The following is a 19918-nucleotide window of genomic DNA, read 5'->3' as shown; positions in this document are numbered from 1 at the left end:
TGAACACACTCAGCATTTCCCTATGAAAGCTGATTCTGGAGTTGGGTGTCAATTTCAGGTAGCATAGTTGCTGTCCAGGCTTCATGAGCCCAGTTTCAGGGTCCTAAAAATAGTTAAGGTAGGTACTTGAATCTGTGTCCTGGAAGCATTGCCACTCTTGTGCACTGGATTATAAAGGTCAGCCTCTGATCTTTGCTTCTCTGGAGACTAGGACTTGAGTTTTGTTCTCAGTCCTTCTCTAGACCTGGAATATGGGAGTGAGTGCTACCTAGTGCTTATGATTAGGTTTTGGACTCTGCCTAAAATTGCTATTTGGGGGAAGTTTACACGGAGGGTTTTTTTTGGCCACCTTTCTTGCAATGTAGTGTCCCTGAGAACATTAACAATATAGGGGAAGAATTTGTATTTAATTAAAAAAATTATTCTGTTGGGAATTCCCTAGTGGTCCAGTGGTTAGGACTCCTTGCTTTCACTGCCCAGATTCTACCCCTGGTAAGGGAACTAAGATTCCACAAGCCATGCAGTGTGGCCAAAAAGAGAAAAAAACCCAAAACATTGTTGTAGAAACATTCAAACATTATAGAAGTTGAAATAGTATAATAAACTCACAGGTACCTATTACCCTGTTCTAATAATTACTGGCATTTTTGCCAATCCAGTTTCATCTGTCCTCTAATCCTTTTTATGTCAGGAGTGTTTGAAAGCAAGCCTTAGATATCATATAATTTCATTTCTTATACTTCTGTATACATCTCATAGCTTGAGATTTCTTTTAAAATAACCACCTGTTAAACCTAACAAAATTTAAGAGTCTTATTATTAATACTGTCATCCAATACCCAGTCTATATTCAGAAATTCTCCATCATTTCAGAAATGTCTTTTACAGTCAGTTTGTTTGAATAAGGATCCAAATGAAATCTATGCATTGTATTTGGTTGTTGCTGCTAAGTCGCTTCAGTCGTGTCCGACTCTGTGTGACCCCATAGACGGCAGCCCACCAGGCTTCCCCGTCCCTGGGATTCTCCAGGCAAGAACACTGGAGTGGGTTGCCATTTCCTTCTCCAATGCATGAAAGTGAAAAGTGAAAGTGAAGTCACTCAGTCGTGTCCGACTCTTTGCGACCCCATGGACTGCAGCCCACCAGGCTCCTCTGTCCATGGGACTTTCCAGGCAAGAGTACTAGAATGGGGTGCCATTTGGTTGTTAGGTATATTTTATTTTATAATGCTGCTGCTAAGTCGCTTCAGTCATGTCTGACTCTGTGCGACCACATAGACGGCAGCCCACCAGGCTCTCCCATCCCTGGCATTCTCCAGGCAAGAATACTGGAGTGGGTTGCCATTTCCTTCTCCAATGCATGAAAGTGAAAAGTGAAAGTGAAGTCGCTCAGTCGTGTCCGACTCTCAGCGACCCCATGGACTGCAGCCTACCAGGCTCCTCCATCCATGGGATTTTCCAGGCAAGAGTACTGGAGTGGGGTGCCATTGCCTTCTCCTATTTTTTATAACCTTAACCCTAATTATTTTATAATAGTTCCCTCTTATTATTTTTCATTCCATTGATTTGTTGAAGAAACAGGGTATTTGATGTATAGAATATCCCATGTTCTTTATATGTTGAGTCTCTTTTCATCCTTTCTGTTTCCCTCTCACTCTCTGTGTGTGTATGTGTATGTTTTTGTATAAAGCAGTTAATCCATTTTTACTCTTGGTGGTGATCAGTCTTTACAAGTGAGAGATCAGTAGTCTCTTGCCATCCATTCTCCCACATCACTATTGTTTTGAACCTCCATTTCACAAATCCTAGCATAAGGCCTCTTACAGAATAGATATCATCTTGTTTATTGAATGAAGAGGCAAATAAGCCCAAGGTGATTTGCTTATTTAAGTGGGATTTAGATATATATAGGGGGGTCTGCCCTGGTGGCTCAGAGGTTAAAGGGTCTGCCTGCAATGTGGGAGACCTGGGTTCAATCCCTGGGTCTGGTAGATCCCCTGGAAGAAATGGCAACCCACTCCAGTATTCTTGCCTGGAGAATCCCATGGGGTTGCAAAGAGTCAGAAACGACTGAGCAACTTCACTTCACTTAGATATATAGGAATATTTGTGGAAAGCAAGCCATTACTTATGTGAAGGATTTTAAAGGTTGTACTTCAAGTGAATTTGTTTTTCTTCTGTTTGCTGCTAAGTCGCTTCAGTCTTGTCCGACTCTGTGCGACCCCATAGATGGAAGCCCACCAGGCGCCCCTATCCCTGGGATTCTCCAGGCAAGAACACTGGAGTGGGTTGCCATTTCCTTCTCCAATGCATGAAAGTGAGAAGTGAAAGGGAAGTCGTTCAGTCATGTCTGACTCTTAGCGACCCCATGGACTACAGCCTACCAGGCTCCTCCATCCATGGGATTTTCCAGGCAAGAGTACTGGAGTGGGGTGCCATTGCCTTCTCCTTTCTTCTGTTTGCTGCTGCTAAGTCGCTTCAGTCGTGTCCGACCCTGCACAACCCCATAGACGGCAGCCCACCAGGCTTCCCCATCCTTGGGATTCTCCAGGCAGGAACACTGGAGTGGGTTGCCATTTCCTTCTCCAATGCATGAAAGTGAAAAGTGAAAGTGAAGTCGCTCAGTCGTGTCCGACTCTTCACGACCCCATGGACTGCAGCCTACCAGGCTCCTCCATCCATGGGATTTTCCAGGCAAGAGTACTGGAGGGGGGTGCCATCGCCTTCTCCATTTCTTCTGTTTAGATATGTATATTTCTCTCACAGGGAGGTGAAAGGTACATCTGTGTTGATTATCTTATTTCCCTCTTCTAGAATATAAGCTCCAAGGGGGTAGGGATCTTTGCTTTTGCCCAGTGATGTTTATGTTTCTTAAAGACCTAGAATAGTGCTTGGCACAGAGTAAGTACTCAGTGCTTTTTAAGATTTTTTTTTTTGATGTGGACCATTTTTAAAGTCTTTATTGAATTTATTACACCATTACTTCTGTTTTACATTTTGTTTTTTTGGTAATGAGGCATGTGGGATATTAGATCCCTGACCAGGGATCAAACCCACACCCCCTGCATTGGAATGCAAAGTCTTAGGCACTGGACTACCAGGGAAGTCCCACAACCAATGTGTTGAATCAAGTGGTCCAATAGAATAATGAATGCCATAAAGCAAATGTTCCAGCAACTAAACATGGACCTAAGAGTGTGAATATCTTGTCTATTTTTGCTCAGTATATATTTGTTTGGTATGTAATTTGATACCTGCTTTAGGGTTAGGACAGTTCTCAGTGAGCTTAGGGATCCCACAATTAGCAATCTTTCTCAAGTATAATTACCAGTCTTGACCTTTGATTTTGGGGGAATAAGAGGGACAAAACAGATCTATTTGGAACTTGTGATTTCTTTAGATGATTGCAAGTCTTCTAAGCCCTTCTTGGCCAAGAGCCACACCTTAAAAAGATTTCTTAGTAATGGATTGGCTTTTTGGTGTTGGAGAAACATAGGGCAAAGCTAGCCAGTACTTTTTAAAAAATATTTTTTTAATGTTTAATTGGAGGATAATTGCTTAACAGTGTTGGTTTCTGCTGTACAACAACATGAATCAGCTATAAGAATATATATATCCCTTCCCTCTTGAGACTTCCTCCCACCACCCCCATCCCACCCCTATAGGTCTTCACAGAGCACCAGGCTGAGAGCCAGTACTTTTCTCACTCTGTGGGACATTTCTCTGTTCCTGTCCCTTGATATAAAACCTCAGGCTTTGTGTAATACCAGCTCTTTAGTCCTTTGTTCTTTTGGTGATGATTCTTGCTTTCCCTTCCAGAGCTAAAGTTGCAGACAAGATCCAGCTGATCAGTAATATGCTGGACAAAGTCAATGAAATGATTATTGGTGGTGGAATGGCCTTTACCTTCCTTAAGGTGCTCAACAACATGGAGGTAGGAAACCGATGCCAAGTAGATGTGAAATAGCTCTCCATGAGAAATAGGTTATGTAAATTTACAAAGGAAATTAGCTTATGGCATGAGCCCTAAAAACTCCATTTTTATTTATTTTGCAAGTTGTTTTTCTTTTGTCTTAGAATTATTCCTTTATATTGTGCTGTATTTCATACTGTCTGCTTTGTGAGGTAACCACATTCTTAGTATATAGGCTGACCTTCCTCATCTTGACTTCCCTATATAGATTGGCACTTCTTTGTTTGATGAAGAGGGATCCAAGATTGTCAAAGACCTGATGTCCAAAGCTGACAAGAATGGCGTGAAGATTACTTTGCCTGTTGACTTTGTCACTGCTGATAAGTTTGATGAGAATGCCAAGACTGGCCAAGCCACTGTGGCCTCTGGCATACCTGCTGGCTGGATGGTGAGTCACTTGGGTGGTTGGTAGTATGAGTGAACAAATACATTTTGGTATCATTCATTCAACTAATAAAAAATTAAAGGAAGTGCTCCAAATATGGCAGTGAGCCCTTCCTTCAGGGAGAGTCCATGGGGCAAAAGCAGTGGTATCAGATTGCTGCTAAGACTTTTCATTTGAAAAGTGAGGGCAAAACTGCTTTTTGTTTCTTCATCTATTTAATGTTTATTAAGTACTTAACTGATTGCTGTGGATGATGCTATGTACTTTCATAGTTTGGGCTGTTCTGTTGGATTAAATATTATTATTTCTGCCTAGAACCCTGTATAAGAATTTTTTTGTATATGAAAACATTAAGGTAGTACAATTATTACAAGCAGGGAAAAATCTATGTGTATATTAAGGACTTATTTAAATAGTTGATTGTAGTACTCTCCATTTGTTATCATTCTAATATCTGTAGAAAATTGTTAATGTTGACATACTACTTTGCTTAGTCACTGTCCTTTTGTTAGGCATGTGGCTTTAAGTGTGGTTCCAAGAACAGCAGCATCATTTTGAAGCTTGTTAAAAACTGCAAATTCCTGCCCCCTTTTCCCAACCTGCTGAAGCAGAAACTGGGAGTAGGGCCCAGAAATTTGTGCTTTAACAAGCCATCCTGATGATTCTGATGCACCACAAGGTTTGAGCACCACTGATCTAGTTTAGTGTTTTTCAACCTCGGCACTACTGACATCTCAGGTAGTTTTAGTTATGGAGGGCTGTTGTTGCATTGTAGAATGTTTAAGGACTGTTTGCCCACTAGATACTAAGTAGCAACTCCCTACCACCTCTAAATCATGATAGACAAAAATGTTGAGATATTACCATGTGTTCCCTAGGGAGGGGTGGAATTGACCCTAGTTGAAAACCACTGAGCTAGTTACAGTCATAAAATAATGTGGCTAAAAATGTTTTTATCAAATAACTTTTGAGGTTTTCCCTTAGACTTGATCTTCCATAAAGGATATGAACAAGTTTGTAATTTTAAAGAATGAAATGTATCTTGTATCTTTTAGTTCTAGAAGACACTCTGATATTCAGCCTTGAGTTCTGGTTTTGGTGGAGGTGTGGTATTTGCTCCTCTAAGTAGCTTTTCTTGGTAGCTCATCCTCTCTTTTTAAATCTGCCTTTTAGGGCTTGGACTGTGGTCCTGAGAGCAGTAAGAAGTATGCTGAGGCTGTTGCTCGGGCTAAGCAGATCGTGTGGAATGGACCTGTGGGTGTATTTGAATGGGAAGCTTTTGCCCGAGGAACCAAAGCCCTTATGGATGAGGTGGTGAAAGCCACTTCCAGGGGCTGCATCACCATCATAGGTAAAGGGTACAAAGCTAATGCCATGTGAGCTAGCAGATCAGAGGAAAGTAGAGGAGAAATAGTTCACTTTTCCTAGGTTCCTTGGTGCTGGGTGGATCTTGAGAGCTAAGTGGGTATATGATTCATGGAGAAACCTCTAAATGAGATGGAGTTGGGGGGTTATCAGCTACCTTTTGGGCTTGAGAACACAGTGCCTTATAATTTTGGTGCCAGTCTTTTTTCTCTTCTCTTCTTTCCCCTTTTTATTTGGCTTTTGTTCAACAGGTGGTGGAGACACTGCTACTTGCTGTGCCAAATGGAACACAGAGGATAAAGTCAGTCATGTGAGCACTGGGGGTGGTGCCAGTTTAGAGCTCCTGGAAGGTGAGGATCTTTAATGTTTTTGGCTTATTTGGAGGAATGACAGGGTTTATGTAGTAAGAGTTAAGTAGAATGGGGTGGAGACAGTAGGTGGTAGGGTTGTCATTAGAAGTCATGGGCAATACAAAAGGAGGAACGTCAAGTAAAGCTCCTGGGTTCCATTTGATGTGGGGAGGGCCAGATGGGAAGACTTTTATTCTCAAAGAGGTTACACACTAGTATACCTGGGGCCCAGAATGTAGAAGTTACTCAACTCCTGGCCATATATCCTAGAGAAGAACTGCTATGTTATTAGGAGGATAGGAGGGGACAGATCTGGCTTAGTGGATCTTATAGTAATGCTGACCGTGTGTGTGTGTTTGTGTGTGTGTGTGTTCTCTCAAAAACAGGTAAAGTGCTTCCTGGAGTGGATGCTCTCAGCAGTGTTTAGTACTTTTCTGCCTTCTGGTTCCTGTGCATAGCCCCTAAGTCAACATAGCACTGTCTGCATCTCCACTTGGCATTAGCTAATGTCTTCCCCTTTGTCAAGAATCAGCTAGTAGCCAAGGGATGTAGTGCCAGGAACCCTCAAACAGTTGCAGAACATCTCAGCTCATCTTTGCTGTACCTGGGAATTGCCTACATTCTTCAAGATCCCATTTGAATTTCTTAGAGACTAAACCGTTGTGCATTCTAGAGTACATATATTTATATTATGCCTGTTAAAGTGGGCTGTGTTAGCTTAGTTCTCTTTCTGAAGTAGCTTATTCTGATTAGCTTTGTCATTGCTTTACCACTCAGCATGAAAACAAGATGAAATTCCAATTATTGGTACGGAGGGAGATGAAGTTGATGACATATTAAATAAAAAGATCCATTGAAACTGGATTTTTTTTTCCTGTCCTATTTTGTTATTTAGGATGAGAACAGAATCTTGAGGAAGGGGTCAGGTCATCTGTGTCCATGATTCTAAGTAATATGCTTAAACTGTTAACATCTCGATTTCCTAAACAAGGTATCTGTTAATTTCATACATGGGGAGATTTAGCTCCCTTATAGCCTCTGTTCCATATATACTTCCCCTATTTGATTCTCCCAGTATAGTTTTGTCATAATTTGAGATTTAATTAATAGAAGCCTACATTGTGATTATAACTACAATTCATAGCTGAACTATGCCATGATTATATTTCCTTATATACCTTTTTTCTTTGGAGTTAAAAAATAGTTTTAAAACTTGGTGTCTTTTTTTCTGTGTATCTATCACTGATTCATTCCCAACATACTCAAACATACCAGTTGGTTCTTTTTTTCTTTTGGCCGCACTGTGTGGCATGTGGAACTTCCTAAGCAGGGATCAAACCTGGGCCCCCTGCAGCCAGAAGCATGGTCTTAACTGCTGGACCACTGGGGTAAGTCCCAGTTGGTTCATTTTTATTAGAGATGTCCCTTCTGGAGTCCTTGTGTTCCTGTTCCAGTTTGTCCTGGATGCCCCCTAGATTGCCTGTATAGCTGTTGCCCTGGGGTTTCTTTCCAGAGGAAATCTCTGGGGTAGCTCTTAGGGATTTCTTTAAACTCCTGTGTTGGGCCTTCCCTTTCCTGAATCTCTTCCCCTCCCCACCTTTTCTTCTTTTACTCTTCCTTTTGTGAAACATAAGACTCCATTAGCTTTATGAGAAATTGAGTGCCTAGGAGGTAAAATTTTTATGTGTCTGAAGGTATCTTTATCTAACTCATATTTGCCTATTTGGTTATATGTAGAATTTCAGCCTACACAGCAGTTTCTCAGAATTAGAGGCTTTGATTCATTGTTATTGCTGAAAATCTAATGACACTGTATCAAAAGATCAAAGTAATTCCAATGACATGATTCTTTTACTATCCTTGTAATTGTCCCTCCTTTCTTGTTCCTGTCATTTTAATGGAGTTTCAGGAATGAGCAGAAGTAAACATGTATTTTCAAAAGGTCGTGTTTAACCAGAATTTTTCTACTGGGCGTTTTACTTACTAGAGTATATATTTCACCTTTATTGGATAAAGAGATAGTTAAACTATTGGCCACAATCATAGAGCCAGTAAGTAATAGCAGGGATTAAAATCCAGGTTTGGCTGGTGATTTTTCATTGTGCCTCTCTGAGATGATTACTGTAGACTATTTTATTAATATTAATAAATATTATTTATTCTACCTTTTGCTTAACTCTGGATAGAACAGCAAAAGAACATTTTCGTGGCTGCTTTAAACAAATTTTGAAGGCTTGAATTTTTTTCTAAAAGTTCATTTGTATTTTAATTAATACTGTCCTCATAGCTGTAGTTAATCTTAAAAAAACACCATGTTTCTATATACCTCTAATAGTATGCTATAACCTTATGTGAAAAGCAGGAATTCTAGTACACTCTTTTTGCTGGTGAGGCCTAGTGATACTACCCATTGATCCAGTGAATTAATGTCATAGCAGGGCCAGAACTTCAGCCTACTGATGACTTTTTTCCCCTACTGATTACCTTTCCCCCAACATTTTATTTCAAATGTACAAAGGAACTGAAAGAATTGTAAATGCCCATAAACCTAAGACTCTACAACTGCCAATTCATCCATCCATCAACCCAATTGTACGAGTGCTTTCTACTAGACTCCGTTTCCAGGATCTTCCCCATTTATTTTAGTCATTAATCCAGAAAATGAATGGGGAAATGCCAACAGCCAAATATTTGAGTACCTGCTATATGCTTAGGACATAATGGAGGCATAATGGAGGCAATATAACACTTATGTCCTAAAGGAATTTACAACTGAGTTAAGGAAGGCAGTACGTAACAACTTATGAGTACATAAGGTAGAATTGAACAAAGATGTGCTTCCTGGTTTAATAACAGAGTTAGGAATTATTGATAAAACACTGCAAAGGTTTAGGCTTAAGTGTAGCAAATTCACTTTTAACCTCCAGAAAACATGTATGCTGGTATATAGAAAAAAATTATAATCATGTCATAAATGAGTTCAGTTTCTTTAGTTCAGTGTTTCCAGCTTCCCTTATTTTCCTTTTTAGGTGTAAAACTTCCTTCTAGTACATGATACCAAAGTCAAAAAGGGGCACACAATGAGAAGACCCCTTCCTACCCTAGCTGCCAGTTTCCCTTCTTAGAAACAATCAATCACTGTTAAGACTGGTTTCCTTCAATCTAGAGCTACTTAATGCACATACAACAGGTATGTGTGTGTGTGGGTTATGTATGGTGGTATGTTACACACTGCTCTGCACCTCTCCTGACTAGTTTCTTTTTTTCCTTACCTCTTGAGTACTTCTCTTCACTCTGGACCCCTTAGGCCACATCTTCCATTCCCTGAATTCTGACTGTATCCCTATATTCTTATTCCAATTAAAGACACTTATTTCCTACTTGTAGAAGGAAGAACTTAGGATGACAGTTACCTAATTTACTATAGTACATCTTCATCTTAAAAAAAAATTCCACCTAGAAGTGCTTCTGTCTGATGTCATTCTTGATGCTGGAATGGGCAGATGTAATTAGGAAAGGGAGATCTGCAAGATAAAGCAGTCTTACCTGAAAGAGCAAACCGCCCACTGGCTGGCTCAGTTAAATGTATAAATTCCCATTAAAGACAGCATGTGTAAATGGGAAGGATTAGAAAGGGATATATATATATATATATATATATCCCTTTTTAATATATATATAGCTGATTCATTGCTGTGCAGCAGAAACAACATTGTAAAGCAACTATATTTCAATAAAAATAAAAAGAGCATGTTATTAACAGATTTAAACCCATATTTTCTTTCATATTTATTTTGCTTTCATTATGATGAGTCACATGCTGATTCCAAATAAAAGCAAGCTATACCTTGATTTATAATTAATTCATACATTAAGCAAATCTTGTCTTTTGGATTTCAGAATTAATGGGCCTTATTCATCCTCTTTGAAGCCATTAAATAAAATATGAGAAATAAGTTCAATTTTTTTATTAATAATCTTAGAACAAATATGTTAACAATTCCTCAGAGTTATATAGCATTTTTACAATTTTGAAAGAACTTTAACATATACCAATTAAACCTTCACAACATCCCTGTGAGGTAGGCAGGGTTGGTGTCAGTTTACTATTACTAGTGAGAACAAGGCTCATGGGTGAAATAAGGTCACACAGTTGGTTAGTGATGGAGCCAGGACTAGAACCTAGGCCTTTGACATGCTGCCTCCCTGAGAACATTCAAGTAATGACATCCTATGCTACATAATGAACATTTCTCCTATGATGATCAGATGTATTTTTGTAAGTTTGATATCACCTTTTATTATCCAAAAATACTGAATCACAGTTTTGATGAGACATTTCTTCCATGTTATTGGACAATTTTTCTTTGATGTATCAAGCACCATCCTAAGATGAAACTTAACCTGCGTCTTAAGTTTTGAGGATCTTTGGCTATGAGTTCTAAATTATGATACGAAAACTTATTGTAGAAGTTTTACAAAAGTATTCCTATGTTGAATATGTCAACTTACTTAACAAAAAGAACACAAGCCTGTTTATGTTTTTGAAAGCTTTGTAGTTTTTCCCAATATGGTGTTTAGATGTGTACAAATGGAAAATAGGGAAAGGTGTTTAGCAATATTATTGGGAAACCTATACAGAGTACACCTAAATGCACGTCACATCACATTAATTTGTTTGCTTTGGCCTTCTATAGGAAGGAAACCATTAGAAAACTTTCAGGTGTGATCCCATCTTATGTGTGACATTCTCAGCGACAAGCTAAAAATTGATCTGCACTATACATAACATTCAGAAAACTAAGATCATGGCATCTGGTCCCATCACTTCATGGGAAATAGATGGGGAAACAGTGTCAGACTTTATTTTTTGGGGCTCCAAAATCACTGAAGATGGTGACTGCAGCCATGAAATTAAAAGACGCTTACTCCTTGGAAGGAAAGTTATGACCAACCTAGATAGCATATTGAAAAGCAGAGACATTACTTTGCCAACAAAGGTCCATCTAGTCAAGGCTATGGTTTTTCCAGTGGTCGTGTATGGATGTGAGAGTTGGATTGTGAAGAAAGCTGAGTGCCGAAGAATTGATGCTTCTGAACTGTGGTGTTGGAGAAGACTCTTGAGAGTCCCTTGGACTCTAAGGAGATCCAACCAGTCCATTCTGAAGGAGATCAGTCCTGGGTGTTCTTTGGAAGGAATGATGCTAAAGCTGAAACTCCAGTACTTTGGCCACCTCATGTGAAGAGTTGACTCATTGGAAAAGATTCTGATGCTGGGAGGGATTGGGGGCAGGAGGAGAAGGGGACGACAGAGGATGAGATGGCTGGATGGCATCACCGACTTGATGGACGTGAGTTTGAGTGAACTCTGGGAGTTGGTGATGGACAGGGAGGCCTGGCGTGCTGCAATTCATGGGGTCGCAGAGAGTCGGACACGACTGAGTGACTGAACTGAACTGATACCAATAGTAGGGTTCAAGCAGTAGTGATCAAAACATATATGCGGGTGGTAAAAAGGAAGAAAACACTTGTTCTTCAGTGGTTTTGCCTAGCTCCAGTGTAAATATACTTATCAAGGCAGATTTTAAACTATACCATCTTCTGTGTTAAATTTTGAAATGTGAAATACGGTGGAGTTACCAACTTGGAATATAAGGTTGAAACTGCATATAACTGACCCAGAAACTACCTGTCAAAAGCAGAGGAATGCTCAACAGGCATAAAAGGCAAAGGATAAAACAACTGCTCTGATATGGAGAGAAAAACAGCAAATGTAAACCTTCCAGTTAAAGTAAACCACAGACCATTAGGCATGTGAAGCAGGTTTTAAAAATGACACAACTATATTATCAGGAATTATATTCCTAACAGTCCAGTTTTAGCCTTTTGAATTTAAGAGCAATAGGGAGAAACCTAAGCCTGTGGAGAGGAGGTAGTGTAGAAAACGAATAGGGTGTAGAAATGGGACTGAGGAGGTGGGAGGTTACAGTTTAAATATATTCAAAATGAATTCAGAATCCCTCTAAATCCATCCCCTCCAAAAAATGTTTGCTTAATTAAGAGATTTGGTAAAAAAAGCTGGTGAGGACAGAAGCGACTATTTTATCTTCAAAAGAAGTATTTAAATATAGATTAGAAATTAGGCTGTTAAAGATTAGTCCATTGATCAGGCTTAGAAACTGACACTTAAGTGCTACATCAGATACATTGCAGAAAGCTGTTTCCAAAAATAGAATTAATGTAGCAGGAGTCAACATTAATGAAATCATTAAAAAACAAGCACTTAGCTTTTTATACTTTAAGCCTAGTGAAAAAACACTGGTACCCTTAAGAAATCTAACAGTTTAAACTAATGTGAAAAATACTGCAGCTACATTTAAGTTTTCTAAGATAAAACAAGATCAAGAATGTTCTAGTTCGGTATATGGATTCAGAACCAACTATAATTTTGAAATGCATAGAGACTACACTGTATTTCTTATATAGTATCACTGTCATCATCATCTTCATGTTTTCTCTTCAATGGGTTTGATTCATTGGCTGTGTTCTGTGATGAAACCATGTTGGTGGTAATAAGAATATTTTTGGGCCCAATCATTGAAGGATTAAGCAGAACATTTTGAACTGCACTTGTTGCAGGAACTGTAAACAGAGGAGAAAACACACCCAAACTATGAACTACATAGAATCAGACACATACGGTAAAAAGTATTCAACAAAGCTGAATGTAATTCTTATAATAATTTCTTTTTTTTAAAGGTTTTAAAAATAACATTCCTTAAAAGTTAATGTACATAAAAGAAAATAAAAAAAACACAAGACACAAAAAACCAAAGTCATCCATAATCACAAGCAGTTTACTGTTTGTGTCCTAGGTCTCGTTTGTGTATTTACAAAATTAAATATCCACTTTTATATGATTAATATACTATAGTTATGTATATGTTTCTTCATATATCATGAATATTTACTATTCCAGCATCCAAAAGCTATGAGTATTTTGATAACCAAGAATATACTATACCAACTCCATCTGGAAGGAAAAAATGTAATCCTGCTTTTCTTGGTGACAAAAATTTCATAAAAGATAAAAATGGCAACAGGCCTCTAGATAAAGATATTGGCAGTTATGATTAAAATGCTACATTTCCTTAATGTTCAATTAAAAAATGAGACACAGAGCATTTACCTAAAATTTCAATTAGTACTTAGCAGTAGACTGGATTCATCATGCAACATACTAAAGGCATATGTTCAAGGTCAGGAATCATCCTTCCCTTAGAGACCAATATTTTATATAAGTAGTTTATTGTACACGGTTAGTTTCAGAAGATGTGGAATCTAAACTTATTCAAGAATAAACTATGTTAGAATTCTACTTATATTCAAACTTCCTATCTATACTTCCATGAATTGAATAAACATACAGTTTTCATTTGATATACACTAAGTTGTATTATTTTCTTGAGATTTAACACTATGTTGTTTGAGAATCTGAGGATCATGTTGAAATCTCTCCCTTCTCCCCCAAAATGTTACACATATAAAATTTCATACAATTTTAATGGGGTTATAGACCTCTGATGAACCCTAATTTACCTATTATGATAGTAAAACAATTCAATTATTGCTATGGGAATACAAACTGTTCAATAATGACAATCACTCACAAATTTTAAAATTCAGGAAAATTTAAAAGAACAACTTTCAACCCCCCATACCCCACCCATCATGTTACCTGGTTTGACAGGTGTGGACTGAGAAGGTGGAATCTGCACCGTGAATCTCTGGCTTGTCACTGACACTGGAGGTGCAACTTTATTTGGGACAGATGCTGTTTGTGGGGTCGCTACAGTTGTAATTAACAGATCATGTTAGTTAGATGACTTATTATATAGGTTCAATTTCTGCTTTCCTTTAGCTTACTAGAAATTACCTTCAAAACACATGGAGTTAATGAAAGGTGAAAAAAAAATCATTGGAAATAAGCACAAAGTAACTTCAAAAATGTTTACAAGTTCAGTAGTTTAGATGCTAAAAATTCAGGATAGTATAGTGGTAAAGAATGTAGGCTCTGGAGCCTACCTGCTTGAGTTTGAATCCAGGCTTTATCACTGAGTGACCCTGGGCAAGTTATTTAATCTGTTTGTGCCTCAGTTTTCTTATCTGTCAAATGGGGATAACAATACTTATTTCATAGGATTCTTGTGAGAATTGAATAATCCATGTAAAACTCTTCACACAGCATTTGGCACTGAATTTTAGCTACAAGAATTTGTGAAGTTGAACATTTAAATAAACTGCAGAATTAAAGGCCCAAGTTTTCTATTAATTACCTTATATGGCACTTTAATCTCTGTCATTTGTTGGGTATAAGGTGTCTATTATGCCCATGAAGCTAAATCAACATGCATCTAACAAAAGCCTAACATACCTCCATCTCTAGGCAAGTTTTCCCATGTATTGAGGAGTGGCACAAAGAGTTTGGTGATGGATAATGAAGCAATATTTCATTTTTTCAGGAAAATTTACAGCAGGTGAATGTTTCTTTGTCCGTTATAGATTATAAAATCTCTAAAACATGTACAATAAATGTCCAGGAATAAAAATCACAACTGATAACTAAAACTGGTTAACTTGCCAACACATGTAACTGATTACCACAGCCTAGAGTTTTTAAAAAGTTCATAAAAAGTAATATGAACCAACATATAAACAGTATATGATCAAAAAGTTACAGAAATTATATATGCAAACTCCTGCCTATAAAGGACATGCATATAATTAGAAGTGTACAATTAATACTGTACCAGGCTGGTTTTAAATGCCAAAATGTGAATTCACACCTTAAAAATAATGAAAGACTGTCTACACATCTCAAAAATCAAATGCTGCTTACTCTAGAGCTATACAACATCTATAGGATTCAAGTTATAAGCAATAAAAACCAAGAAATCACTACTGGTCAAAGAGAAGGGGATTTTTTTCCTGAAAAGACTGACTATGAAAGAAATCCAGCAGGAATATAGAACAAAAAAACAGGAAATCTACATCTATTATTTATGTGTTTCTTATTATCTAAATAACAATGACATTATGGTTTCTAAATACCATTCTATACTAAAAGGAATGAAGGTTCTTTGGAGAAAGGATGATTCTGGGACTGGGGTAAAGAAAATATAAGATGAGCTTGGAACATCTTGTGCCAGAAAGCAAGAAATGCTCAAAGAATGATGGAGACCTGTTAAAACTGACAGTTTGAAGGGGTGCTCACTGACCAATACAGAATAATAGTACTACTTTTGAAAAGGTTACATTAAAAATGATTTTCTTTGATATTCTTAGGGCTTCCCTTGTGGCTCAGCTGGTAAAGAATCAGACTGTAATGTGGGACACCTGGGTTTGATCCCTGGGTTGGGAAGATCCCTTGGAGAAGGGAAAGGCTACCCACTCCAGTATTCTGGCCTGGAGAATTTTATGGACTTTATAGTCCATGGGGTCACAAAGAGTCGGACATGACTGAGCTTTGTGTATTTTAAACTTCTTTTGATTGCATCTCTTCCCAATTTACTCAGAAATTTAATTTCTGATAATAGGTAGGCTACTGCCATGAGTGAGTTTGGCAACTTCATTTGTATAAAAGCCAGATAGAACACAGCTTAAACTTTTGTTTTTGGTACCACACTTAGTACATACAATAATGTTGAGTAACATCCAATTCTATTCTCATTTGGGATCAGATATTCCTTGTGGCTGTCTCATTTTGAAATCTGATAAAATATATGTTTACAGCTATACTAGAGGATGAGTAAATGTATTAATGGCAACACATATGGGAATTTCTGACTCCATTTTTGACTTGGATTATAGTTCAAAATCAAGTGCTGGGGCACTTCTTTACCAGCCAGAAAAGCCATTTTTCTCTCTCTCACTTACCTATGTTAGGAGTGGTAGGTCTGCTACTAACAGCTCCAACACTTAACCGTGGAACCAGTCGTCCTTGGTTAGGTCCCTAGGGGATTTAAAACACAAATTAGTTTTAATGTTGTTCAGACTTGACAACTAAATTTACCAGGAAATGAAATTAGGATTTTTGATGTGAATTATCAATGGATAACTGATGGCAAGAATGCCAATTTGTTCAGTGTTCTAATGCAACATTTAAACTAGGGGTTTCACAAATACACACACACACACACACACATACACACTCACACTCACATATAAACACAAGTAATAGAAACAATACATATCTATATCAACATGGATATGAATATATATATATATATATATATATATATATATATATATATAAGATATATAATCCTATATAGTTTTAAAGTTTGAAGTAGAGTCTTATTTGGGTATAACAGCTAACTTCCTTATGATTTTTGAATCTTAACTAGTTAATATCTTAACCCAAAAAGAAAGAAACTCCTTATGGTGGAATTTCAGAGGTACAAATGTAGCCCAATGTGGGGAGAACTTTCTCAGTGGTGGGAAAGCCTTAGGTCATATTTTAGAAAGCAAGTCCAATGCCTGATGGTTTATCATTTACTCTGTTACGGTGTAGTGTAAAGATTGGGAGTTATGAGACCTGGGAATAAGCACAAAGTAACTTCAAAAATGTTTACAAGTTCAATAGTTAAGATGCTAAAAATTCAGGATAGTATAGTGGTAAAGAATGTAGGCTCTGGAGCCTACCTGCTTGAGTTTGAATCCAGGCTTTATCACTGAGTGACCCTGGGCAAGTTATTTAATCTGTTTGTGCCTCAGTTTTCTTATCTGTCAAATGGGGATAACAATACTTATTTCATAGGATTCTTGTGAGAATTGAATAATCCATGTAAAACTCTTCACACAGCATTTGGCACTGAATTTTAGCTACGAGAATTTGTGAAGTTGAACATATAAATAAACTGCAGAATTAAAGGCCCAAGTTTTCTTTTTAAAAAATTTTTTATTTATTTATTTATTGTGTACTAAACATTTAATTTTCCTGTTTGCCTTTTAAAACTTAAGAGTTATGAAATTTATATAATACAGGCTTTTATTTTTTATTATTTTTTAATATAAATTTATTTATTTTAATTGGAGGCTGATTACTTTACAATATTGTAGTGGTTTTTACCATACATTCACATAAGTCAGCCATGGGTGTACATGTGCTCCCCATCCTGAACCCCCCTCCCACCCATCCCTCTGGGTCATCCCAGTGATGACCCAAGTTTTCTATTAATTACCTTATATAGTATTTTATTTTCTATTATATTATTTTCTATAATATACCTTATAAAGTGCTATATATGGCACTTTAATCTCTGGGTATAAGAAGGTGTCTATTATGCCCATGAAGCTAAATCAACATGCATCTAACAAAAGCCTAACATACCTCCATCTCTAGGCAACTTTTCCCATGTATTGAGGAGTGGCACAAAGAGTTTGGTGATGGATAATGAAGCAATATTTCATTTTGTCAGGAAAATTCACAGCAGGTGAATGTTTCCTTGTCCGGAAACATAAGGAAATTGTTAACATTTAAGTAAGCATGAAGTTTTGGCTTTAAAACTGAATAGAGTATATGCTTACGTCTTACACTTTAGAAAACTCATTTTACTTTAAAAAAAATTTAAAACATGGTTCCATCTTTAATAATGGTTTTCAGCAGCTCCCTCACTCTAGATTATAAATTTAGTATTTAGCTTATCTTAGCCTTTAATTTCCTGCACTATTTACAGGAATTTGATCTCTACAAATTCCCCTAACACATCTTACCCTTTTACAAAACTAAAATGACTAAAAATCCTTACCTTTTTAATTAAGGACTTTAGCCTATAGTTTGGAGCTGTCAAGCAGTATCTGTCAGGCGGCAGTCTGGGTCCTGCATACGGCTTAATCAGCGGTAAAGGGGTTTGATTTTTCTGCCTTGCAATATCCAGTAAGAACTAAAAAAAAATGCTTATTAGAACAACAATTAAAAACTATAAGTAAAATGAACTTCAAATAAAAGTTTGCTCACATCTCTTGGGGGAGGGGAGGTAAAAGATTGGTCAGCCCGACACTGGATTGCCAGTCTCACATCATCTGCATCAACATTAGGTTTCTTAGCATGGCTTGAATAAATTTTTGCATCATCCAGAATTGAAGTCACGTATCCTTTAACAACAAAACATTATTTTTTAAACATATGAAAATAGCTTAATATTTATGGGCACTTTTCTTAATAAAAAGTTTCACTAATTTCCAGAAAGTTTATGAATTTTGGTTTTAATGTCTAATTGTCCTATCTATACAATCAACTTTAAACAGATGATCACAATATAAATACTGTTCCCTAGCCTGAGTTCCTTTTTATTGCTTTCTGAATTTTATGACTTTTTTTCCACATACCTTAAAACTTAATTTTTGTTGAGTAGTTTTAGATTCACAGCAAAATTTGGGATAATATAGAGATTTCCCATATACTCCCTGCAGCTATACATGCAGCATAGCATCCCCTGTTACCAGTGTTCCCTGCAGAGTGGCACGTCTGTTACAACTGATAGACTGATACACTGACCTATCATAATCACTTGTCTGTTGTTCAGTAGCCAAGTCATGTCCGACTCTTAATTGATAGTTTATATTATGGTTCTCTCTTGGAACTCGACCTTCTGTGGGTTTGGATAAGTGTATATAATGACATGTTATGACGTTAACTGTTAAAAGCAATTTTGTTGAAAATGTTCTTACAATGAACGATTTTTCAAATTCAAAAGTTAGACAAATTTTTGATGTTAACTTACGGAAAGCAAATTCCAACATTTGATTTATAACCCTTGGTTCGTACTCCGTAATTCCCATATCCTTCAGAATCTGTGCCATCACCTGTGGATTCAAATAAAAATGTCAGATGCTTAATCGAGGTATAGAAATCAAGACTGGACCGAAGGTAATAATTACATTTGTGATACAAGGTCCCCCTTCTCTGGGTTCCAAACTTGTACTCGTCCTTTTCCTCTCAAGCAAGTGTCATGCATGCACCTTAAGTCACTTCTGTCTTTGCGACCCCATGGACTGTAGCCCGCCAGGCTCCTCGGTCCGTGGGATTCTTCCGGCAAGAATACGGGAGTGGTTTGCCATATCCTCCTCCAGTGATCTCTTAACTCCTGTCTCTTAGGTCTCATGCATTGGCAAGAGGGTTCTTTACCACTAGCGCCACCTGTGAAGCCGCACAAAGACCACTCCAAATGCCCTCGGAGTCCTCTTTGCTGAAAACTTTTTTTTTTTGGTGGGGGTGGGGGCGGGGGCAAAGAGAAGAAAAAGTCCCGGGTTGGCTTTCCCTCCCTAGGTAGGGGTGGCTACAGCTGGTTGTCATTTTCAGATGTGGCTACCGGGGAAACTTAGCATCAAAACCCTGGACGTACGAGTCAGGATTCGCAGACGGGGAGGGACGGCTAGGCGGCCGGGGCCCAAGGTCCAGGAGATAAACCTGGGCGGCCGGCCTGCGCATTCGGAGGGCTCCAGCCTCCCTCCAGCCGGGCCGCCAGGGTGGCGGGAGAGAGCCCCGGGGTCCAGGGCACGCCAGTCTACTACTCCTGGCGTCCCTGGCAGGACTGAACTCGGCCTGCAAGCCCATCACCAGGTTCTCCGCACGGGCCCACCTCTCGGACCCCGGATATGGCCGCGAGGAGCCTCTCAACCCGCCACGCATCCTTCGCACTCACCAAGGCATCTCTCGGAGCGTTCTTGGGAGGCGCCATCTTCCCCGACTCCATGTTATCCTGCAGCTCGTCATCCGGCGGAGAGAAGGCTGCTCTAGGGTTCCTCGCTCAGGCCCCTCCCCTGCGATCGCGGAAGGCGGGGT

At 38.3% G+C, this 19918-nt stretch overlaps 2 protein-coding genes across 4 annotated transcripts in view; one reads left to right on the top strand and one right to left on the bottom strand.

Annotated features, from left to right (window-relative positions):
- Positions 1–6936, top strand: part of PGK1 (phosphoglycerate kinase 1) — a 22660-nt gene extending 15724 nt beyond the window's left edge. The window contains exons 7-11 of the mRNA XM_070784304.1: positions 3819–3933; positions 4181–4360; positions 5531–5708; positions 5974–6072; positions 6459–6936. Coding sequence (XP_070640405.1) covers positions 3819–3933; positions 4181–4360; positions 5531–5708; positions 5974–6072; positions 6459–6499 — 613 coding nt within the window. The 3' untranslated portion in view covers positions 6500–6936. The remainder of the gene's footprint in view (positions 1–3818; positions 3934–4180; positions 4361–5530; positions 5709–5973; positions 6073–6458) is intronic.
- The window catches only part of TAF9B (TATA-box binding protein associated factor 9b), a 26052-nt gene extending 6134 nt beyond the window's left edge, over positions 1–19918 (bottom strand). For 2 of the 3 annotated variants that reach the window (XM_070784306.1, XM_070784305.1), the window contains exons 1-6: positions 19779–19918; positions 18858–18939; positions 18092–18228; positions 17883–18017; positions 16009–16084; positions 13811–13921 (exon numbers count right to left, since the gene is read on the bottom strand). In XM_070784306.1, the coding sequence (XP_070640407.1) occupies positions 13811–13921; positions 16009–16084; positions 17883–18017; positions 18092–18228; positions 18858–18939; positions 19779–19829 (592 nt within the window). In that variant the 5' untranslated portion in view covers positions 19830–19918. Of the gene's footprint in view, positions 1–10025; positions 12715–13810; positions 13922–16008; positions 16085–17882; positions 18018–18091; positions 18229–18857; positions 18940–19778 lie in introns of those variants that run through there. The other variant, XM_070784307.1, reaches the window with a different exon arrangement.

Source organism: Bos indicus, chromosome X (genome assembly GCF_029378745.1).
Source record: "Bos indicus isolate NIAB-ARS_2022 breed Sahiwal x Tharparkar chromosome X, NIAB-ARS_B.indTharparkar_mat_pri_1.0, whole genome shotgun sequence".
Lineage (NCBI taxonomy): Eukaryota > Metazoa > Chordata > Mammalia > Artiodactyla > Bovidae > Bos > Bos indicus.
This window is presented reverse-complemented; position numbering and strand designations above follow the sequence as displayed.